Below are 25,509 nucleotides of genomic sequence, written 5' to 3'. Positions count from 1 at the left end.
CCAGTCTTGCTGAAGCAGAAAATCTGATTAGGCTGACTGCATTGTGTCTCACTCCGTGTTTAGCGTACTGTTTCACTACACATGTCCAACAATTTGCTCTATTTGTTTTGGATGTCTTGATTTGTATGGCTAATGTGTACTGTTGTTTGTTTGTAGCGATATCAGCCAGTTAAACGCATATTCATCGGTTAGACAAAGGCAAACGTGAGCATTTTGTAATTGTAATTATAATTAATAGTACCGAAGAATTGTTCTGGCTCTCAAGACATATCATGCACCGTTCATTATCATCATAGTTTGAAGTGGCTGATACAGTTGTGATCAGACGTTTACATGCTCGCATCATGTGCATGAATGTCATGGTAATATTGGGCTTTCAGTGGTTTATCTGAACTGTTTTTAACAACTCCATATTCCGAAATCATCAGTTCAAACTGCTGTATATAAGTAATTTAAGTAAATAATAGGGAAGTGTAGTCACTTTACAAAAGACCCTAACTACACCTTCAGCTGAGGAGAAATTGGGTGGGATGGTCAATCTAAGAATTATTTAGGCAGTGTAATGGAAGCTGCTGAAACCCCAGTGTCACTGTCTACAGTCAAGCAAGTAATACATCTTCATGGACTGAGAGGCTGCCATCCAAAAAAGAACCCCCTCTCCAAAGTTGACAAAAAGCCTTCTGGGTGGATTAGGAGTTGTTTAGCCACAGTAACAAGAAGTATTGGGTGGGGGGTGGGGGGTGGGGGTTAAAGGTGTGGCATTCAACCCCACAAGCACCGTATCAGTTGTTAAAAATAAAAGTAAATGGGGAAAATGTGTTTGGAGCAATGAAGAAGGGGAACTACCTTAAAATTCAGCTAGATGATGGATGGTTGAAACATGGACACAATGAGGGTGTTCCACCAGAACAGTGAGCCATGAACCAACAAAGTAGAACCAGAACCAGAATTCTGCCAGAAGCTTAATGGCTACCAGTGGCAACCTAGTGTCTGGTCAAGGTGTAACTTTCTAAGACACATTTAACCAGAGCTGGGCAATATGACGATATTTTATCATATTGTGGTAAATGTTGATATCGTAATAACAAAATGTTTTTCTAAGCATATGGAGGATCCTGTTAGTGCTTAATAAACTGGTTTCATTACAAACAGTGTGATTAGACTGGTTTCATTAGATGAAGTGCAGCAGATGTTGCATTCAAATTACTCCATTCAGTATGGGTACTGATGTTTTTAGTCTGTGATTTACATGTATTGTGATAAATATTATAATATAGATAATATAGTATTTTTACCATATCGCCCAGCTCTACATTTAACCAAATATTAACTGTATGCATATTCTGGAACCTACATGCGTTTATTTCAGAAACCCCCCAAAATTAAATGAAAACCTGTGCACCACAATCATGTATGTTGTACACCTAATCTGTCCAGTCTGTGAGGAACAGTTCCAAGCAATATTCAAATATTGCCACAACATCCATGTCCATGATTAGTGTATGTAAACTTCCAACCACAGATATCTACTTTCACCTGAAAGATATGTGAGAAAGATGAAAAACACATTTCTCAAAAGGTTTGGCCTTTTTAGTCAAAGGTCACTTTTTGACTGATGGGAACAAAAAACACCCTGCAATCAAACCTGTGTTACTACCACTGTTGTTGTGGCCACCAAAAAAAACCCAAAAACCCTCAAAAGAGAACAAAAAAAACTATCACTTGTCGCTCTCGCTTTCTTCTTCTCACCGTCCTTCAAAGTAAGGTGTGTTTGTTTGAGCGGACACTGGAGACGTGGGGGATTGATTTGATCGTACAAACCGTCAGGTTCTGAGGAACTCGACTAAACGTGACCTGAAGTGTGCCGGCCTGCAGCAAGCGCTGCTGTCAGTGTGGAGAAGAGGAGCTGTCGCACTGAGCTCAGCCCAACACAAGCTGACAGCCTAAACACTCCAAACACACACCACGCCAAAGTACACAGCTTCTAGTATACCGGACCTGCTGATTGACTTCTAATGTTTCACACTAGTGCAGTTTGGAGAGGCAGGGAACTTTTTTGCTTAGTGTGTGTGTGTGTGTGTGTTCAGTTGATTTTTGTGCACATGTGTATTTGTGTCACGTTTGTTTTAATCACCTGAACTGTGTGTATGTGTGTGATCTCTGTGTACATGTATTTGAGTGTCTGACCAACCTTAAGGCACCCATAAGACATACTGCCCCTCTTTTACCTTGAATGGCCCCCCTCTCTCTCTCTCTGTCTTTCTCTATCTCTCTCTCTCTCTCTGTTTTAGACTAGAATAGACATAGTTCAGGTGTTCATTGTTCAACTAATAACGCTTTTGTTTTGGTTTATTAGCCGCAGAATAAAATTACCCCGAGCCGGTATTAAGCACTTTACTGCAATCACTGCCTCTGCTCTTCACACATTCCCCCCTTTCCTGTTGTTAAACGGTTGGATTTAATTAGCATTTTGTCAGTTAGTGGAGTGATCAAGTGGAAAATGGGGCTGCCGAACAGCTGATTCATTTTGAGCAGAGAAGACCATGGCTGCTGCCCAGCAGACCGCCCGCCTCGAGCGTCCAACACTGGCCAAAGCATGTCGCTCGCCTCAGCTCTGTATTCCCCCTGACATTTCATGTCTGAGCTGGTCTTGACACAAATGATGGACCTTTTTTTTGAGGGGGGGTGATGTGGTTGAGTTTACAGACACACAGAGCTGTGTGTCTGAATGAATAGGCCTCTATACATAGCATTATGCCTTTGTATGGAAATGATTTGCTTGATATATAATATAAAAGAAAACTGGACCTGATGTTATTATGACGTCTAATCACGCTACTTGTTTAAAGATTTGGATAATAATACAGTAATCTTACAGTAATAAGACTAACAATATGTAAATGTTATAGATATAATAAACTGCATTATCCGGTATTTGAGAACAGCAGCTGTAGTCTATTGACCAATGGGTGGGCTATAGCATTCCTGCTCAAGCACACACCTGATTCAACTCATTGCCAGGTTTAGTAGGTCTGTTACAGCTGGAAAATTAACAACCTGTGATGAACTCCAGACCCTCTTGCCTACTACTACTGCCCTGCTATGGACAGTAGTTGTAAATATTAGTAAATTAGTAAATATCCACCCCAGAGTTTTGCTCTAACTGCCTGAGCAGCTCAGCTGCAGCATAGCTGCACATGCAGTTGGAAGAAAATCCTGGGGTAGATTTGCTCTTTCTGGACCTGAACTTTTAACCTCTTGTACTTGCAGCTTAGTGCTAGTTGTTTAACCCCTGCCGAATCATTTCATACATTTCCCTGGAACCAAACTGGTTGTGTATTATTGAAGATATTGATTCCAAACCTTCGAAAGATATGAAATGAAAGAAGTGCATGTTGGAAACTGAAGCACACCAGAACTCTCCTACCGTTGCTCTCTCAAGCAATAAATAAAAAGCCAGTTCCTCTAATGGTACTTTGGAGTCTTGGTTAGAGTGATGCGCTTCTCCTCATATATGTCTGCTGTTTTAACCAGTGCATGTGTGTGTAAGAGATTCTGTGCTAACCAGGGTGTGTGCATGTCTCCATCACAGACTCTGTCCAGAAGACGCAGCCATCCAGTAAATCCAATGAATAACCGGAAGGAAGACATGGAGATCACGTCGCACTACCGGCAGCTCCTGCGCGAGCTGAACGAGCAGCGGCAGCACGGCATCCTGTGCGACGTGTGCGTCATCGTGGAGGGCAAAATCTTCAAGGCGCACAAGAACGTGCTGCTGGGCAGCAGCCGCTACTTCAAGACACTCTACTGCCAGGTATTGCAATAAATTACATCACAGTGCGCTTTCCTGAAGCCTATCATGGGTATTGGCAGAACTTCTACAGCACTTTTCAACTCTGTTCGTCAGATTTGAGTCGATTATAGATGGTACATAAACATAAAACAACAACTGGATGGTAGCTGCATCATAATTCATAATACTAATAATCATAATTCATATATTAGCAATACTATGCTACTATATTAGCATAATAGCATATTAGCATAAGAATTACGACATTGGATATATACATTATATATATATATATATAATGATGCTATGTTTCTGCCATGTCGGCCATTCCAGGTAAAAAAGGGCACGGAGCAGCAGGCCACTATCACACACCTGGACATTGTGACAGCGCAGGGCTTCAAGACCATCCTAGACTTCATGTACTCGGCCCACCTGGCGCTCACCAGCAAGAACGTCATTGAGGTGATGTCTGCAGCCAGCTACCTGCAGATGACTGACATTGTGCAGGCGTGCCATGGCTTCATCAAGGCAGCACTGGACATCAGCATCCGCTCCGAACTGGCTGACGAGCTGGCTGACATGGAGATGGGCATGGTGGGCTCGGTGGGGGCCGGAATGGGGCCAGGAGGAGCAGGAGGAGGAGCCTCAGAGGCCCTGGCCTCCATGATCTCGGCCCGCAGCTCCTCGCCGTGGTTGAACCGCCGCACCAGTCCAGCGAATTCGTCAGGGGACTCAGCCATTGCTAGTTGTCACGGCGAAGGTGGCAGCACCTATGGCAAAGAGGACCAGGAGCCTAAAAGCCACGAGAGCCAGGAGGACGCCTGCTCGCAGCCACTCTGGGCTGCCGACTACCGCTCTGTGCAGGTCAAAGAGGAGCAGGTGTCACCCTCCAACGTACGGGATGGGACTGGGGGGGGCAGAGGGGCACAGGGAACGCCTGGAGAGCAAGGGAACGGAGGGGGAGACGGAGGCTGGCAGGCGCCTGGCTCGGGCCGCAGAAAGAATCGGAAGAACAAGGACACGGTCAGACACATCACGCAACAGAACGAGGGAGACAGCCGGGGAGGGTCGCCGCTGCCTTCCATGCTGTCCTCAGCCAACTGGAACAACTACAACCAGGACATACCAGGTAAGACCATCAGCAGTCAGCTTTGTAGAGGAGATGGAACAGGCTACATTAGAAGTGGTTGTTGACAAGCTTACTGTCTCGTTGATGCTTTGAAGGAAGATTGCTTTGGAGCAGTCGGAATGATTGTTTGGATCTGAAGAGTTCTGTCTCTGCTTGTCATTGGCGCCAAGTAGCTTGGCTTTATTAAAATATACTCCAAAAGTCTTATACATCTGAGCAAATGATGCTAAGCTATTTATCTGGGCAGTAAGCGATCATGTATTTCAAATGACTACCATTAGAATACATAGAAATGAACAAATAAACAGTAAATTAGCTTGATCATTTCCAAACATGTCCTTAAGGAAGCCAAGTATTTACAGTGAGTACATAGTACATAGTTTAGTCAGTTGAGCTGCTGGTGGAACTAAACCACCCATCATACATCATACAACTTATACAAGTAGGTTTAATACTTTTTAACTTTTTTTTCACATGGCAACATGCTTTCTGTTATAATGCCAGTACAAATGTGGAAAATGTTGGCAGCGGATCTCTTCAAGGAGCATCAGTGACTCTTAACAGTGTGTTCACACACCTCCTAAATAAAATGTATGATGTACTTTCAATGCATGTGTTTTGACAAGAACTGTGTTAGGTTGACTGGCATTTTGATTAGCGTTATGTAAAGGTTGTCCATTCTTGCAACAGCAGCTATAAAAGTGTGCATTTGTGGTTGCACCACAGATATGTGAGTTGGACAGATAAGATTTATATATATGTATATATATATATGTATATATTACATTAGACCAAGACTGCCCAAACATTTGTATATAGCTGTATGTTCCTTTTTACATTTGGGTGCTTGCAATGCTCCTATCGCGTGCAGGGTTTCTATGGTTTGCTATGATTGTGCTGAAATTCTAAATGTTGTCAACAATACTTGATAGATGAGAATCAATATGCTGTTAATGGTGCTTACAGTCTTAATTATTGACACAGGTTCTTCTTGATCGCTGTGGCAGTTGGTCATATGGAGTCTGTATTCTGTGGCTTAATTCCATCTTCTATAATTCCAACCTTTTTGGAGAATTAGTTCAGCTGCAGAGACAATGCAAATCCTTTTTTATGAAATATTGGACAATTACAGCTTCTTATAGATTGAGGTGGGGAGTTTGGGGTTGAAAACTCATCTCCTCATTAATATCAGACACACACATGGGACAAGAGACAGCCTCATCAACCTAAAAACAAAAACGTACTGTCGACTTTAGGAATGAGAACACGCTAGTATGTGTGTGTGTGTGTGTGTGTGTGTGTGGAGGGGTGGGGGGGTACCTGTGTGAGTAGCATTTAGCTGCTGCTGCTGATAGGTATGTAGATCATTAAAAGTGAGGCAACTCTAATCTCTGGTGTATTTGAGCAGGCTGCGAAATGGGCACACATACTCTTTAAGAAAACAGGATAATTGAATTGACCTTGGTGGCAAAGTGAGGATTAAGGTGTGTTGTCTGCGCGAGTGTGTGTGTGCGTTCGTATGTGTGTGTGTGTGTGTGTGTGTGTGCATGTGTTTGGAGGCTCCACCCCATGGGGGCTTTAGAGAAGGTCTTGTGAAGTGTGAGGAAAGAGGGAGGGAGGAGAAAAGATCTGCATCAGCTTAGAGCCAGTTTACCTACTTAACTCTGGAGGCACTCTCTCAGCCCCCACCCATATATATATATACACACATACACACACACACACACACACACACACGCACACACCTCCTTTCCACCAACTAGCCCTGATACCTGAGGCTCTGACAGAAATAACCGCACATGCTGACCCAGCCCAAAAGAGCAAACATGAAGAACAAGACTTGATACGTCTCAGTGTCTTAGTACAGCACTTCACAGGGACAGTACAGTACACATTCACAAGCTGCAAATATAGATTCCGATAATAATCTGCTAACACCGTGTTAAGTCAATCCAATAATCCAACAATCACTTAGCTACATGTCTCCTGACTGTTGAACGGATTCTCTGCTGAATTCCTCCAAGCCAATAAGGCATCCAGCAGCTTTAGATGACTATATAAACAGGGAAATGTTATTAGGACATGTCTGTCAAAAGCCTTAATAATAGGTATTCTTTTACTCATAATGTGACTTTCAGACATTTACTAAAATAGAATCGAGAAAAACAAAATGAGGGGGGGGGGGGGGGGGGGTCCAATGAAGAGCTGGGTATTCCAAAGAAATATTTTCACATGTATGTTAAGAATGTCTAATGTGAACTGTGGTAATTCTTGTTAATTTTTTACTTTTAACATGACAGAACTAGAATAACCCTCGGGTAAAGATGCGATGTCTGATGGTTTTATGTATCTGTCTGTCAATTGCGATCCATAAACATTCCTAAAGTGTAGAAATTACAGGGAATGCACTGGTCAGCCGTAACATTAGTACATTAGGTGAAGTGAAAAATATGCAAACCTACCAAAAGTGCTCCAAAAAAAGGATAAACCGCCGATAGGGTCATGGGCACCTAAGGCTCATTGATGTGATTTATGGAGGCCCCAGCTCACAACTTACAGGACTTAAAGGATCGCCTTCAGAGGCCTTGTGGAGTTCATGCCTCAAATGGTCAGATCTGTTGTGGTGGCGCAAGAGGGGCCTACACTGTACAAGATCATTTGGAGATCCTTCCATTTGAAACTGGAGAAACCTCTTGGGGTGCTTTTTCTTCTGAAAATCTTTTCTTGTAGGTTCCTCCACAGTTTTAAATTTGGAGAACCTCAAAACGTTCCTCAAGGGTCTTGTCCTTTTTTGCTGTAAGAAAGTAGCAGTTCCTCAATGCGTTTGGAGGTGCCTCTGAGAACGTTTGGGATTCCTCAGTACGAAACCTAGTTCTTTGAAGACCTAATTTGAATGGATGTTCCTCAGTATTACTAAAGTTATGGCTGATCGCTGTATGATTTTGGTAGCATTGCACATCCCTACCTTCGGGTTATTATATTCAAATTGGAATTCATGCATAATTTAAAGAAAGGACGCAGCCTTGATGAATTTGATTTACAAAGTTTAACGCAGCATGAAAACTGGAACATTACCAAAATCTCTGGGTGTTTTTTTTTTGCCAAGATGTTGGGTTTGAAAACAGGTTCACCAGTTTTTAAATAAAATATAAATATATATATATATATATGCCACGTATAAATGCATACTAACGAGCGTCCATCAGGCCTATAGGAGAATTTAAAGTGCAGCTAATCTTTAAGGATTCATCAGCTGTTTTGTGTTTGTTTTCTCTGTTTATTTCTTATATAATGAATATTCTAATATAATGAATTTCTCTAATAATGAATGATTGAGTTTGGTTGAGTAGTCTCGATAGTGCTAATAGAAATGCATTATCAATGGCGGCGTAAAACCTGTTGAACTTACACGCTACCTGAAGTCCACCAGGGAGTTCAGGTAGTATGGTTTTTCAGGGCGGTATAGAGCCTTTGGAAGAGTGAGCCGGATTCGGTGAAAGGCCACAGGAAGTGTCTAGTTGCAGATGGAGTGATGGCATGGACCAGTCTGGCATTTAGTTCCTCCACTGAAAGTGCTTTCAGGACGCTGGGTGCTACGCTCGCTGATGTGTGGAGAAAATGCTTCGGGGCAGGGTAGAGGTAGTAGCTTGTGTTTCAACCTTATTTAAATTTATATTGATTTTCTTTCTTTCTTTTTTTTTTACTTTGTCTGAGACCTGTAATGTACTTTATATACATGTATGTACGTGTGTGTGTGTGTGTGTGTGTGTTTGGGTAAGTGGAGTATTAGTGCGGAGGTTAGGGATTATTTGGGATGAATATGAAGCCTAAACAAAAAGAGTGGCCAGTCATAATACTGTCTCTCTCTCTGTCTTTCTCTCTCTTACTTTCCTTCAGAAACACACACACACTCACAGACAGACCAACACCCCCCCCCCCCCATCACAATGACTTTTTGAGTCCACCTCCACTAAGAGCTAAGCCTAATTGCCTCATTCCGTATTGATACTGTTTGTCCATATGTTTGAACACTATCTGCTGAATGACCTTCTCACAATGGTGATTACACATTAAGTTAATCCCGAATTAAAAGAGATAATGGGTTTGACCTGATTTGCATACTACTTTTTACAGACTTAACTTCCATTGGGCGTTTAAATCATGCCTCTTTTGAAAGGATTCAGTCCATTTCGGAAGCCTCTGGCCAAGCAGCTTAATGACAACAACCAAGAAGTCAATGTGAAAAATAGATAGGCACACACAGATCTTTATACACGGCATGCGTTACATATCTTCTCGCATATATTTCGGTCATTTTTCCCTGTGCTTCTGTGTTAAGATGCTGGCCTGCTAATTTTTTTTGTCGGTTTCGGCAGATGCACGGTGTTGATCTCTTCATATTATCTAGTTTAAAATTCTTTCTCCTGCAGACAGCTGTTTAGAAAAGTTATGCAATTATGAGCAGCTATGTGAAGGCACACTGCCAGTTAGTATTTGGGTCTTTCTTTGTGTATGTGTGTGTGTGTGTGTGTGTGTGTGTGTGTGTGTGTGTGCATGTGTGTATGTGCGCGCACAGCAATGAATAATGGGCACTTAACTCAGACTTCCATAGAAAGCCAGGCCTTCTGTTGGGCAACCCTCTACTCTCTTGCCTCAGACTTAAACCCACACACTCAACCACGTCACAGGAGCCAGACAGCACCACCAGCACTGCCACACTGTTAACTCTTAAAAGTCTAGACAATACTTTATAACATAAAGTAGCATCTTTTCATTACAGGGGGAAACAGAGCAAAGATATCCACAAGACACGATTTGTATCACGATATTATGACACATGTACTCAGATGCTCAATGCAGATATATATGTTATATGATCTCAGTTGAATTAAATCAGTGGTTTCTGGCTCAGAAATACAAACACTGGGCTAGCGAGCTAACTGTAGATGCAGAATTGGCTCATTTGGTGGATTAAATTAGCTAGCTAGATAACTGGGTGAGCTGCGGTGTGATTGGTGGATTTGAGTAACTAGGTAGCTAACAGTAGCTGCAGTGTTAGCTCGCTTGGTGTATTTAGTTAGCTAGCTATTGAATTAGTTTGTTTTGTGGATGCTATTCACAGGACGGGGCTTCTGTCCAGCCAGGGGCTTCGTCTGCCAAGCTTCAGCTGGGTGCTACTGGCAATTTGCTGTACTACATCCAGAAAAAAAACCTTTGAGTGCTTATGATGTTCCCAATATGCTTTAAAAAGCTACATAATAAATTAACCAAATGACATTTAATTCAAATTCCGTATCAACAGGTTAAATATATAATATATATCTTACACAAATATTGGATGGTTAAAAGCTTCAAATCCACACTGTAAACACATTCCTTTTGTTTCAGTGAGCTATGAATGAGGAATAATTCAGTCAAATGTAAGAAGAGTCATCCAAGGTGCATATGAGGCCTAGCAGAGGTCTACCAGCTGAGGAATTGAAAGCAGGTTTACATAAAGATTAAGGTTATTATTACTCTGCACATACATATATCAACAGCCAGATCAGTTGTAGTTTTAGTAATATCACTATTACTTAATGGGCATTTTATGCCTACAGTGTTATAGAATTAGAGGTAAACATTTGATTATTATTATTATTATTTAAATAGCTGATATTAACATTAGTAATGGTGGTGGGTGCTGACGATTTGCAGGGCAAGGCAGGGGGGTTTCTTTGGTTTTATTTAGACCCACTCTCTGACCTTTTTGTGTGATCATGGGGATTTTTTTTGGCCTCTGCTCAGGATGCGTCCCTGTCACACATATTCTATTGTAGACAGCATGGTGATATCTCTGGCATCAAAGTCGAAACTAAGTTTACCGTCTCCTTCCCCCTTTCCTTTCCACTGCATATGATACGAGATTCACGAAATAACACTGATTAAATGCCGCCACCACATCTGAGGCGGTGTGTGTTTTCGGAGGGCTTTGTGATTGTCTTTTTCAACAGCTCTCTCGCTAATTTTTCAATGTAATTCTTGAAGATAGTTCCTGTGGGTTTTTTTTTTCTGCAGGTCTGCAGCTGTGTGTGTCTTAGACCTGGGTTCTGTTGAGGGTTTACTGTGCAGGTGTGTATGTGTGTGTGTGTGTGTGTGTGTGTGTGTGTGTGTGTGCGCAGAATGAAAAGTATCAATGGGAGTTTCTGAAGGCACTTAAAGCCAGTCACTCTCGATAAACACTCAAAAGCATTAAAGAATAAACCTCCTCCCAAAGCACACACACACACACATACATACATGCACATGTATAGATGTGCTATCAGGCACACATGCAAACGCAGACACACACACATACACACTTACCAAAAGGCACACATAGGCTGTAGACTAGCAAACTAGCACTCACAGACAGGCGCATAAAGACACACATCTATGCAGACACAGGCAAAAGTCTGTCACACACACAGTCATTGTGTGAGGAATGTGACTAGCTATATCATAGTTGATTGGGAGAAGACTTCTCTTTCTCTTTAGTTATTTGGCTTCATAGTTCTTGTCCCGGACATTCTAGGGAAAACTTCTTGCTGTTGAATAGAATATTCTCATTAGTTCGGGTTGGTCTGGTTTGTCTACTCTGGCCTGAAGTAACCACTCACATAAAGGCTGACACAGTTTAGTTAAAAAATTGAGTTTGACATTTATGCAATTAAAAGCCTTCGGCCCAATTGTCATGGAGACTTGCGTCATGAACACTCCATCGTCACTTCGTCTCAGACTCCTGCTACGGTCTGTGGTTGAGCTGGTGATGGCTGATTCATTTTTTTTTTGCACAGGCAAACAATACCTCTCATGTTCTAATATTAGTTGCAGGTCAATCTGGATGCTTCTTATCTATGATAAGACTTTTTTTTAGTTCCTTTAGTTCAGTGTTCTCATACAGGGAGGTGGGTTACCCTTTTGAGTCTTGATTACTGTCTTGATTCTTTATGCCACTGCTGTGTTGGACATGCTCATAATTCTATATTGTCTCTACCAGTATACAACCCAGTCAGAGGTGGCTTAGGGGTTAGAGCACTGTGTTGTTGTTGTTTATAAGGTTGTGGCTTTGATACCTTTGTTCTCTACGCTCTCTACCACTGTTGGGCCCCTAGAGCAAGACCTTTAACACACTCTGCTCCAGAGGTGCTGTAGTATGGCTGGCCCTGCACTCTGACCCTGGTTTTAAAAGCTGTGCTGTTGTATGATGAGGAGAACTTCTTTGTACTCTACAAGTGTATAATGACAATAAAAGGCACTATGTGATACTATCATTGGTGTCACCTAATGTGAATATAATGTAAAAGCGATTCTCAAAACTGATTGGCTGATTGGGATCTTCAATTAAGACAAGCTTCTTAAAGTAGGCTTAAAATATGCTCAGACCACTCAAACACTGTGTTTCTACCCCACAGGACGAAACACACACATGAACAAGGGAATTTCTTCGTAAAACCCAATTGCTCTGTTTTCAAAAAGATTCCAAAAACCATAGGAATCATAGGAAGGTACTCATGAGTGAGGCCCGTTGTTTGTGTCCTTCCAGTGTCCGATACAGCATTTTTCTTTAAAATTGGCCTGATATTGGTCTATTCTTCTGATAGTTGTTATTCTATCCGGTGTTAACCAGAGAAGGATGGGTTCCCCTTTTGAGTCTAGGTTCCTCTCAAGCTTTCTTCCTCTCCACCTGAGTCTGTTTATCCCCTACCACTGTCACTCAGGGCTTTTAATATGGACTTCTTCTTCAAACAGTTCCACCCAACATTAGCAATACTGGGCTCCAGTTGAGCTTTTTGATGGACTGACTGTGTCAGGTCAGAATAAACGAATGTGCGGCAGCCAGGAAGATGATGTCTGCTCTCAGCTGCTCATGTGCCAGCATCAGATTGTTTAACGTGATATTTCCAGCATCGTTTCCCAGCACACGCTGTCACAGCAAGATGCCTCCTGTTTGTAAACTCTGCAGAGAGCGAGTATTTGCGTGTGCGTGTGTGTATATAAATGCATGTCTGTTTTATGTGTGTGTGTATTCAGTAGGGCTGCATGATATAAAAAAAACCCTGACATTTTAATGTTGTTTTTTTCTGCTAAATCTATTGGTATTAAAAAAATACAAGGTTTCACCAGAAATCAGCGATCCAACATGTCATGATATTATTAATGTATTCTGTATATCCGGAGTACAATAAATGATGTTTGACAGATGGCACAGATGTCATGGAAAATGAGAATAATGTTTTCCTTTTGGATCAAGCAGCAGAACAGTAGTTTGACAAAATTTTGCACAAGACGTCACACATCCTGTGATGGGACTGTTGCACAAGTGCACATTGCGCTAACGCTACTGAAACGATATACTGTGCATCCCTGTTATTTAGCCTAAAAGGTGTCTGAAGTTTTCTACTGTACCCATGCCGCTACCTTCATACTGTTCGCTGCCTCTCCACCGCCAGCCTCTCTTGTGTTTTTTCTTTTCTTCCTTCACTAAGTCTCTGTAGTGTAAAGGTGAGCGTGTGCAGTAATGAGAGTGAGCCCCCCTTTCACCCCCTCTCCTCTCCATTCTCCCCATAGTATTTACACCTCATTAAACTTGAAATAGGTTTAATATTTAAAACACCGCCAACATAGCTCAGCCCCCTCGCCCCTTTCACCTTTGGATTTTTTTTTTTTTTACCCTCTCTGCCTTCTCCCAGTTTAATAATCTACTTTCATATTTCCTCCTAATGTACTCCCTCTCCATTAAAACCAAAATAGATTTAATATTTCACAAGTTAAATTTTAACCCCTGCGTTCAGGGATCCTTTCTTACTTAAGCCCACACGTTCACTCGTGTTTCTCTCTCTTTCTGTCTCTCTTTTCTTTTTATTAGTTTTTTTTTTTCTTTCGTCATGTTTTTACTGCCTAATATTCAGAGTGTTTTTTTTCTCATTCTCCCTCTCTCTGTCTATTACATTGAGTATTTCTGTCTGTTTCTTTTTTCATCACTATCTTCTCTCTTTTTTTTTTTTTTTTTGAGGTAAAGAGGGTGATTCTGGAGCGGTCACCCTACCAACATGACTTTCTGAGCTTCTTTATTTCTCACTGTCTCTCTCTTTAGCTCTCTATCTCTCTCGATCTCTCACTCTCTTCTTGTCTTACCTTGGGAAAAAGGTGATTCTTAAGTCATTAGCCTACCAAAATGACAAAATCTCTCTCTCGCGCGCGCGCTCTCTCGCGCTCTGTCTGTCTCTCTCCCCCATGTCTGCTCAGCCCCACAGCTTTTTGTGTTATCCCCTGAATGGGGCTGAATGCTTGTTTGTTCTGGGCAAAGTTGTCATGTCGATCTGCCAGAAAGACTTTTTTGTGTTCCACCTCCCTCTTTTACCATTCTCTGCCTCCTCTCTCTCTCTCTCTCCCTCTTTCACTCTCTGTCTTTCACTACCCTATAAAGCATGTCCACCAATTCTTCACTCCTCCCACCTCCGTCTCTCTGCCTCTCACATTGCAAGCTCGACAGGCAGCGTCGCGGCCAGAAAAATCCAGTCTTCTTCACGGAGTTCCCCTTCTCTATCTCCAGCACTCGCAGCGTTATCTCCCTTTACCACAAGCGCCGACAGGACTACCCATCAAGCATTTCTACCTCTTCCCCAACAAACAATCATACAACCTCACACCTGCGCTATATATATATATATATATATATATATATATATATACATGCCCTGTGTGACCTGTGATGTCTGAGGCCAGGAAACCACTGCCACAGACATCAGTTTCCAACACGTCACCACCCCCTGCCCCTTCTCCATATGGCCACTGCTACCCAGCAGAGTTGGGGGGATAAGGTGGGGGGGGGGGTGAAAGGGAGTTGGCAGCCCAGTTCTGCGGCTCCACCCTGCACCTGCACCGTGTCAGTGTATCTGCACTCCGTCCGTGCCTGGCTCCGCCGGCCCGGGGCCCTGCCTTATTGAATTCAGCCAGGGATCACGGTTCACCCCCATTTCAAGCCAGGTGGAACTGATAGCTTGCAGTTAGCGATTCTGGATTCTGTTGGCTATAAATCTGTGGTGCAACCGATAAAACCTGCATCAAGAAAAACACTCATAAATCAGCCTGTATTTTTTTTTAATTAGCCAGCAAGGTGATTTGTGGAAATTGTAAAAGTCATAATTTTATTAGACTGTGAGTTGGGAAATCAGCCTGGTTAGTGGGAACCTGGTTTGGGTGCTGAACATTTGAAGCTCTTGTGAATTGTAACACTGGTCAACTGAAGAATGACTTCAAAAACTGAGGACTAACAATATGTAGAACTTTCTTATCTGTGAACCACAGATTTATAGGCAACAGAACCCTGAGGACTAGGTTATGTATCGTACAGTCCAGGGGATGTCCAGCCGGCAGCCGACAGACCTGCTTTAACATGCACATCCTCTGGAGAGCAAGCTTCTGAGGAATTATCTGACCTCTTCATTTGACCAGGAAAAAGGCTTTAATGCAACCATTGCACAGCGTGTTTTTTTTCTGGAGAGAACGTTTGATAGTAAATTGGCTTGCTGAGTTGTGATAGATGGTTTGACTGAAACAGAATTAGACAGGCCACTTAATGTGGTGGAGAGATGTCTAATAGAAGATAATTTGTTTAATCGTGATGGAAATTTAGGGGAGGGGGTATTTTGGTCTGAGCGTTCGTCACTACACCGTAGAAGAGTTGATCGTCAGAAAAAAATCTTTTGTTTCTCGTCATGTCTCCCTGGCTAGCGAACTAAGTGAGCTTTTCAACTCTCATAACACTTGTCTTACTCGTTCAGTAATCAGTAAGCAGCTGATCAGAGAGAGACAGAGGGCGAGAGAGCAAAAGAGATAATGCTAAGGGATGATAATATGCCAATTGTGCCCAACTAATCATTTTCAGTTCGCGACTGTATGTGTGCATGCAGGCATATCAGCATTTCCTCTAGGTTTTTCTTCAGCAGCGGCGGCGGACCGAGGCCCACCCACCCATCCGCCACATCTCCCCCACCCACCCCCCAGAGATGAATGTGAAAAGTACTAACATTAGGAAATATGACATAAGAGATGAAATACAGTGAAACTAGACTGCAAAACAAGCTAAGATAGTAACCTTAGCTGAGGTAACCTGGCCTTAGTGTTTGTTGGTTTACAAAAGACTGGCTGCCTTCCTCTGTTTAAATTTCAAGTCACATGTGACCTACTGTGACTGTATGTGGTCTCGGTGTGGCTTTTTTTATTTTAATGCCGTGCTGTAAAAATGCTGTGTGGAGCATTGTGGAGGAATTCAAAAGAAGCGACTGCATGTGTCGACGCGGCAGGCTTTATGCTACCTTGCGAATGAATGTTCCTTTCAACTATAAACTCTATCTAACTTAACGTTAGCCAGTTTAGTCTACTTTTCTCTCTTCCCTCCTCTACCTGTCTTTATTTCCCCCTCTTTCTTCTGTCGGGTGCGTGGAGACGGGAAGGACAGAGATATGGATAGCTTCCTGTATCCGTTATTGCGAATCAAAAGCCCTGTGTAGAGTTTTGTGATTTCATAAAATTCTGAAGCAGTAGCATCATGTAGCAGAAACACTGCATATGTGCTCGGATGAATTTTTTTTTTATAATTCTCGGGATTGTAGTGATATCTGTACATGTACACATGTATACCTGACACCAGTTGCTCATCAGTTGCTCTCTAACATTAACACAAACTGACCTGTTAAACACAAAACACTATAAAAGTAATTTTCTGCTGTTTAAGTTTAAGAAATGGGACAGTTGAGGATGTGATATAGTATCAGTCAGTAAAACACTGTTAAATTACAACGTTTAGTTTGTTTAATAAGTGGTAAGTCATTTCAGCTTAAAACCAATATCACAATCAGTCATATCGGTCGGGATCTCATACTTGCACGCCTCTGTGTTCTTGTAGGTTCAAACCCCCCCCACACAGTCCTCCCTTGCTATTTCCTCTTCTAGCAATGGGCAAGACGGGGAGGGTGAGGTATGGTGTGTGTGTGTGTGAGAGAGGGAGAGAGAAAGAAGGGGGTTAGAACACCACCAAAACGGTCACAGTTCCCCATTCAGGGCCAGACAACGCCCTGCTGTTTGTTTTCTTGCCCGGAGAGCTACTGCTCTATTTTATTCTGTGGCTTGTTCTTCCTCTTCTGGTTTTATGGGGGATTTCTGTTCTTTAGAGACAAACCCCCCGCCCCCAACCCAAAAAAAAAAAAAAGCAAGCAGAGAACCATCTTCCCTCCAGCAGAGCGCTCAGAGAGCGGAGAACAGGAGAGGAGGAGGAGAAGAGGAAGAGGCAGCAGGGTGTTAGGACAAGCAGACGCCGCAGGCAGGATGTGGAGGTCTACTGCCCTCTGGGTGTGTCGGCTTGGCCCTGTCACACACTCACACACACTCGCAACCCTTGTGGGAGGGTAAAGTCTCCCTTCCTCACACACACTCGGTTAAAAACACACACACACGCTCTGCCTTCTTTAACCCCCACACCCATCTCTCTCTCTTTTTCTCTCTCTGTGTCTTTCTCCCTCTCCCTTCAGTTTGCTTGCTCCCCCTTTTCCTCCACTCCCCTTCCCATGGGGCAGTGTCCTTCAACCTCATCTGCCCCCTCAGGGAAGTGTAGGGGAAAGAGCATTGAGGGGGTGATGACGTGTAGATAAGGAAGTTATGAGAAAGGGCAGCACTGTCGATTACTCCCAATTACATTACTTAGAACTGATGCTACTAGTCATTCTATTGCTTAAAAGATCCATATGATGAAAAACTGAATTTCCTGGTTTGAATTCTTTGTGGCGCTGTGAAAACCAGTACATTTAGATAAAAACACCTATTCAGTCTATAGCACATTAACCCAACCCATTTACATCCAACTTATAGGCAGTGTTTCAGAACGGACCACTTTTTGAATGAGGCTAAATACAGGGCATCAGAACTAAAGGACGGTTTAAAAAGGCAGTACCAAAAAATGTTAAAGTAAGGTTGGAATTGTAAGCCTTTCGTATTACATAAGCTTTCAAAATCGTCACAAGTACACCCTCTGTACTGCCTCTATGGTCCGGGGGTCTTGAGTTCAGTTCTTGAGCCATGCTGCTTCGGCATCAGAGGCCGGAGTTTGAGAGAGCACAGTTGCTGTTGCTTTCCTCCGAGTAAGTGGTCTGCCCAGTGATGCCGCGCCTGTGGCAGTTTGTTAAGAGGCGGTGGCTGGCTTTGCATGTTTCAGAGGAGACATGTGTTAAGCTTACCCTTCTAGTATAGGGAGCACTGCAATTGCTAGGAGGAGCCATGAACAGGTGAGTTAGTTAGCAGTACTACATTAAGAGAAAAATAAAATGGGTTCTTCAGGAGTTCTTTAGTAAATGCAGAGGCTCTATATAGAACTATAATGTGGTTCTTCATGTACGAGGCAAATGGTGACCAACCCAGACATCAGATATTTAGTATTAGAGGCTAATGTAGCTAACATATAAGGGGAGTTTATATTGGACTAATTCGTATCATGCAAGTGGTGTGTGTAGTGGGGACTGTCTGAAAGTATTGTGGGGTTTTTTAATGAGAATGCTGTTGTGCAGCAGCAGTGGTGTTAGTGGTGATGGTGGTGGTGGTAGCAGTGGTGGTAAAATTGCCAGGATTTATCTGTCTGTGAGTCAGTGTGTAGGTGGTGGGGCCAGAGGGTGAGGGTGGGTGGTGGTAGGGGTCACAGACTATTGCGTATTGACCACTTGACATGCATGCATCATCTTGTTTGGTAGGTAGTGTTTAGTGTGACACAGTGGAAAGATGTGAGAGCTGTGTTGGTGATGGGATTGGGTAATATGTGTGTGTGTGTGTGTGTGTCTTTGTGTGTGTGTGTGTGTGTGAAGGGTGTTGGACTTTTAGGCCAGATGGCTTTGTCCTTTACTCTACATCTCTCATCTGCCCCACCAGTTCACAGTGCCACTTCTGCTTTCCCTCAATAGGAGCGCTGCGGTGCTTTATTTATTTAATTAATTAATATTATCATTTTGTTTGTGTGTGTGTGTATTAGTCTTTGAGTGAATGTGTGAAATGGTTTCCTGAATCTTGGACATATGCGTTCCTAAATGTCTGCTTTACACACATACTAAAAACTCAGACACGTGCAGAAACAGGGAAGAAAAGCAGTGTGGCTTTCTTTGTGAATACTCTTCCACTGAAGTATATTTTTTTGACTGACTGTATAAAAAAAAGAGGCCTGTCAGTGGGGGCGAACACAAACCTCCTTTTTCAGAGAAAATGGCAGGAAGCTGGCAGGCTGTTCCCCCTCTCAGAGGCATTGTGTGGTGGCAGAGAGAGAGAGAAAGCAAGAGAGAAAGAGAGAGAGAGAGAGAGAGAGGGTGACACCCCTGAGGTGGGCAGTTTCTTTCATTTTGGAGGCTCTGGGCTCTTCACCAGCTTTATTCCAAACAATCAAGCCCTCCTGGGAGGAGACGTCCCTCACCAGCTACCTGCCAAACACACACGTACATACACACACACACACATACACACAATAGTGCTGGGTAATACAGTTCCTTTTAAAGATTTGTTCAGAAACCAATCACTTAAATTAGCTGAATCAAATTAGCTGCACTGAATCCTTGGAGGAGGAGAATCAGTTCAGTTCGCGCTTACAAGGATTCGTACAAATGGAATGAATTTGTCACAAACAGCACACTCAACACTCAAATGCAAGGATACACACACACGCACACACACACATGCATATCTACAGTAGTGGTGCACATTGCCATGAGATGTGAGCATTACAGAAATGCACTGTTAGCCGAATAAAATGACTCTTGCTTTGCAATGAATCAGTTCATCTCGTTCATCCAGAAGATTTGTTCAAAAAGAACTCAGTTTTGGCAGTGGACACATCACTTATATGTGAGCACACACACACACACAGTGGTGGGCATTAGAGGTTTTTTTTTTTTTTTTTTTTTAAAGATTCATTCAAAACCATGACTCATTGACTGGGCTATAGCTGAGCACAGAGCAGAACTAATCTTTCGTGTAGGTGATTCAGTTCAGTTTGTTCGCCCAAACGATCCATTCTAAAAAAAAAAAAAACACAAGTGCACACACTCTCTCTCTCACACACACACACACACACACAAATATGTACAAGTTATATGTGAGGAAGAGCACGTCTCCTTCTCACCTGGAAGGTCTGACTACAGAAGACGGGGGAAGAGGCGAGCAGAATGAAGAAGTAAATAGAGAGATGCAGTGTTGTGTCTTGGGCACCGTGTTTATGACCTTCTCTCGCTCTCCGCTGAGTTGGTTCGGCTGCTGAACTCTGTGTTCTGCCTCAATACTGAAGGAGAACACACATTCAAGGATTTGTCCTCCTTCCTCTCTTTTTATCTACACCTCTCTCTCTCTCACACTTTCTCTCGCGCTCTTTCGCTCTCTCGCTCTCTCTCTTCCCTCATGTGTCCTTGTGGAAAAGCCAGACACTACCCCAAGTGGAAGAGGAGGGCCGAGAGGAGGAAGAAGAGAGAAAGAGGTTGTGAGACAGGGTGGAGCACAGATAGGGTATGAGAGAGAGAGAGAGAGAGAGTTAGAGAGACAGCATGGCCCCTCTCTCTCTGATAAGTGTCTCCATAGTCTGTGGGGGTTAGGGATTCCTGTCTGCTCTATCGGGCAAACACATACTCACCCTCTCTCTCTCTCTCTCTCTCTCTCTGTATATATGGACTAAATATCCTTTGATATGAAAAAAATTGAAAACTTGAAATTTTAGTCGTAGTTAAGGTGTAATTGCATCAAAACATTTCAAATAAAATTTCCTTTTATTGCCATAGACAATAATGACAAGAAATGTACAAAAACCAACACACAAATACACACACACACACACACACACACACACGGACACCACCCCCAGAACACATTCAGATCCGCCCGCTTGCATTCCTGAAGCTGCAGTTTCTCTACTCCCAAATTATCCCTTTCTTTATCACAGTCTCTCTCTCTCTCTCTCTCTCTCTCTCTCTCTTTCTCTCTCTCTACTCTCTCCTGACCTCCCTCTTCCCATATCTCCTTTTCTTTCCCTCTTTTCTGCTCTTTCTCTGTTCTGTCTACACATCTGCCCATCTCTGTTTGCCCTCATCTCTCTCTCTCTCTCTCTCTCTCTCTCTCTCTCTCTTTGCCCATCATTCCTTTCCTCTCTGCTCTCTCCATCACAAGTATCGCTTTTTCCATCTTTTTTCCTTTGGTTTTCAAAGCTGGTTTTCCCTGTAGTTCAAGTGCTTCTTTCCTTCGGCCTCCTTTGGCCTCCAAATCTCTCTCTCTCTCCTTTCCGCTGCTGCAGTCTCTCTCTCTTCCTCCATCCCTTTTCTCATCCCACCCTTCTAACTCAATTCCCTCTATTTTAGCCTTATTCTCTTTCCATGCCTCTCGCTCTCTCTTCCTTTCAGATCTTTTCCTCTATATCTACTCACTAGCGTAGCATGGCATTGATGACGTTTTGCTGGGAATAAGTAATGGAAGGGCTATGTATGTGTGTGTGTGTGTGTGTGTTTTATGGTTTAATGACTAATGTAAGGAAAGTGTTATTGTATATTTGCACATTGATATAAAAAAAACTAGTCTTTGTGTGTGTAAGTGTGTGTGTTACAGCAGAGGACAGGGCAGTGACATGTCAGCAGGCTTAAATAAGCGCTCTGCCTGTGTGACACGAGCTCCGGGCTGATGAGGGGGGTTAATGTGGGGGGGGGGGGGGGGGTGACTCCTTCATTTGTGAAGGTTCTGCTGATTTGATCGTATGCAATTAATTTCAACGGCCAGCCTCTCCTCTGGCAAAGAGGGTATAAAAAGCTCACACTGATCTGCCACTCTCTCTCTCTCTCTCTCTGTCCCTCACTCTTTCCCCCCTCCCTCTTTCTTACTCTATCTATCTCTTTCCTTCTCTCATTCCTTCTCTCTCTCTCTCTCTCTCTCTCTCTCTCTCTCTCTCCTCCACCCTTAAACCTCCTCATCTTCCATTTCTAGATCAGTTCATGTCAGTCACATTAACCTTGTATAAAGTTATATTGGGAGTCTGGCACATTGCACGTGCGTGCACACACGCGCACACACACACACACACACACACACTCCGCAGTGTTCATTGTTCCTGCGAAGCCGCAGTAAGGGAACATAACACACTGCCCGTGTTCGCTTGCGAAATTCTTTTACCTGGTTCGGAGTGTGATGAGATCTGGTTGCCATGGCGCTCCGCTGACCATTTGGCGCTGCAGGCTTCGTGTCTGGATGTCGGTAGTGAAATCGCCGTTAATGTGACAGTTCCTAAACATGGAATATGGGTGCTGTTGAGTTTTTGTTTTTTTTACCCCGCACAGGACAGAGTGAGGCTGTTAAACAACTGAACACGTTTGAGCTCCTGCATTTGTCCGCCGTTCTGCACTCTACATGTTCCAGGAATGAAAGGAGATGCTCCACTAAACATGTTAACAATACCAACAGCAAATGGAAGGTCGTCGCCAAACAATTAGCTTGACTGCATTTCTGCTTCTTCTAGCTGAACTGCTACTTTAAGCACAAGTCAGTGAATGACCATAGAAGAAGAAGTGTGTATGATTAATGAGCAGACAGAACTGGTCTGATGGAAGATGGAAACAGCGCAGTATCTGATCATCTGCCATCCTTTCCTCCTTTCTTCTCTCAGCTAGTTGTCCTTGTGTCTGTGAGAGTGTGTGTGTGTGTGTACGTGCAGTGGTGGTGTAGATGTCAGTGGCTCAACTCCCTGTTGATAAAACCACTGCTGATTGCATTCTCTCTATCTCTCTCTATCTCTCTCTTTATATCTCCCAGTCTCACTCTCTATCTTGCTCTTTCACTCTCTTTATGTCTCTCTCTCTCTCTCTCTCTCTCTCTCTCTCTCTCTCTCTCCAGTCTTTCCCTCCCTGGCCTCCATCTTCTCCATTGTTCAGTGCAGAAGTTGCCAAGGATACAGAAATATAGGGGATGTGATACAGAACAGGATGAGTCAGAATACTGTAGGTCTGAACAGGAATGGGACATGGGACACACACACACACACACACACACACACACACACACACATTGGAACAATCCTTTCATTCTCTGATAAATATTAAATGTCCTCACAAGTATAGTAATGTAAAAAAAATGCAGACGTGTGTGTATTTCTTTTTTTTTTTGCTGGTTCTCACAGGTCTTCACAAGTTGGCATGCATCGAGTATAATTTACACAATCGTACCCAAAGTAGGACTACTGCTGTTTTAACTGTGACGCATACTTTTGTTCATAGCTTGTTTTATATATATTTATATATTAGTATGTTATCAGGCAGAGGCGTTTCCAAGCTCTAGCTAGGCACACACAGAATATGGTATAATTGAGTGTAATAACAGTAATAATAACAATGTGTTAACAATAATAGTGTTAGTAGTAATATTACTAGTCAAACACATGCATGGAATATTTCCTTTGGAGCAAAAAACCATGGGCCCTATTTTAGCGATCTTTTGGCGAGCCGCCAGCTGTGCACCGTACAGCTTGATTTAGGGCGTGTGTCAGTGTGTCTTTGCTATCGTAGCGACGCAGGGTGTAAGATAGGGCCCGGTGTGTGAAACTATGATTCTGTCTTTGCATCATCAGTACGTGTTAGCTAGATAACCCATAGCTAGAAAACAGTACATTACTGTTATTTTGTCTATAACTAGACGCTCATTTTGCAAGCTTGTGTGGTCAGCGCCCCTTTTACCAGCTAGCATAAATAAAGCCTTTGCTAACGTCACAGATGCCTCTGCTGTTGTCATTAATGCCTTTGCTGTAGTGATCTAATATGTATTTTTTGTTGGTTATACGATTAGAAGTGGCTATACAAAAAAACATATAGCTATGAGCTTTCATGACCTTGCCTGTTGTGTGGCTGAGTGTCTTTTAAATATTTATGAATATCCATCAAAATAAACTGGCGCTGACTGAAAGTGTTAGTTACTCCAGCTTTTGGTAAGGAGCTTGGGCATTGTGGGATTACTTTTTACCGCCATGATTTTAGTGGGGAACAACAACATTCCCCAGTAAATTGGGTCTAATGACCCCTTTGTTATATAGTGTCAGAAATCAACAAGCTCTTAAATGGTGTGACTTCCTAAGCGTTGGTCCAATCATTCTTTGGTGATGCCACAGCCATCCGTTGCCAGGACTCCAACAAAACATAATTTGATTGGATAAAAATCACCTTGTATTATAATATATTGCAATATATTGAATCGTAATCTCTGTATCATTATACATAATATATTGCCAAGTTCTTGCCCTAGGGGTGAGTGGGGACTGTCCATGACAAATAATGTGTTCACACACACACTTTCCTATGTGCTACACATGTTACTGGAGAACTCCAGTAGAGACTATACCAGAGAACAGTGACCAGGTTTCCTCTGCCCAGCTGTTTGGACGAGCGTATTCGTCACTGTGATACGGGTAATTGTGAACTTGGTCACACAGCCTTTCTTAATACTTTCCACTGTTTTTGTGCTGCTGAAATACTGCAACATACGGCACCTTGCATACACATAGCGTTTATCTCTGAGGCCGTGCACCAAACAGACACAGGATATGCCAGACAGCCATCATGCGTAAAAGTAAGCATATCTCTAGCCTAAGACATGTCCCCAGTGCTAATTAGTGGGCTATACATGTCCATAACATGTTAGCTACATTAGCCTCATAGGTCCAGTGACTCACTAGTACAGGAGAACATAATTATTGTGTATGTGTGTGTGTGTGTTTGTCCATCCGTGCGGATGGCTATAAAAGGGGCCAGCCCAGTTGCATGCTCTTTAAACCCTGATTTCTGGGCTGCTGTGTGGATTTAGCGGCAGACGCACCCTCCCTCAGCCTGCTTTTAGCACAAAGCCCTTCGTGTTTGCTTCCCTTCCCCACCCAGCATTCCATTTTCCCCCAGCTCAAACCCCCTACACACACACATCATACACACACCCCACGGAGACTCTCCTTTCTCCTTTCTCCCACTTCGTGGCCTTCCGTTTTCTCTTGTTCTCTTGCGCTCACTGCCTTTCATTCTCGCTGCCTTATACACCCTCTTTATTCCTGCCTTGCACTCTCTCTCTTTCTCTCTCTCCCATTTTTTACTTTCTCTCCCTCTTTCACTTCTTTCCCCCTTTTCCCTTACGCTTCTCTTTCTCTCTATTTCACTGTCTCTCTCTCTCTCTCTCTCTCTCTCTCTCTCTCTCTCTCTCTCTCTCTCTTTCTGTCTCTCTCTCTGCTAAGCTGCATTAACTCCCCAGATTACCTTGAGCCTTGCAATCCTCCAAACCTCTCTCAACCCCCCCCTCGCCCTCTCACCCTCTCCATCGCCCACGCCACCACCTCCACCCCCCACCAACAACCCCTCGCCATTACCCGCACCTCTCCTCTCCTCTCTCACTCTCCTCATCCTCCCTTCTTCCTTCCCTCCCGTCTTCCTAGCCTTCAGGGTTTGTTTGATTTATTCTCTCACTCCCTCCCTCGCCCTATCTCGCTCCATGGAAGGTTGCAGCCCAGCTAGTCCCTAAAAACAACAGAGAGAGTGAGAGA

At 43.2% G+C, this 25,509-nt stretch overlaps 1 protein-coding gene across 2 annotated transcripts in view; it reads left to right on the top strand.

The window, feature by feature from the left end:
• The window catches only part of LOC140577226 (zinc finger and BTB domain-containing protein 46-like), a 79,769-nt gene that overhangs the window by 24,944 nt on the left and 29,316 nt on the right, over positions 1 to 25,509 (top strand). For both annotated transcript variants that reach the window (XM_072697092.1, XM_072697091.1), the window contains exons 2-3: positions 3,593 to 3,814; positions 4,127 to 4,922. In XM_072697092.1, the coding sequence (XP_072553193.1) occupies positions 3,629 to 3,814; positions 4,127 to 4,922 (982 nt within the window). In that variant the 5' untranslated portion in view covers positions 3,593 to 3,628. The remainder of the gene's footprint in view (positions 1 to 3,592; positions 3,815 to 4,126; positions 4,923 to 25,509) is intronic.

The sequence above is a fragment of the Salminus brasiliensis genome, chromosome 14 (assembly GCF_030463535.1).
Source record: "Salminus brasiliensis chromosome 14, fSalBra1.hap2, whole genome shotgun sequence".
Lineage (NCBI taxonomy): Eukaryota > Metazoa > Chordata > Actinopteri > Characiformes > Bryconidae > Salminus > Salminus brasiliensis.
This window is presented reverse-complemented; position numbering and strand designations above follow the sequence as displayed.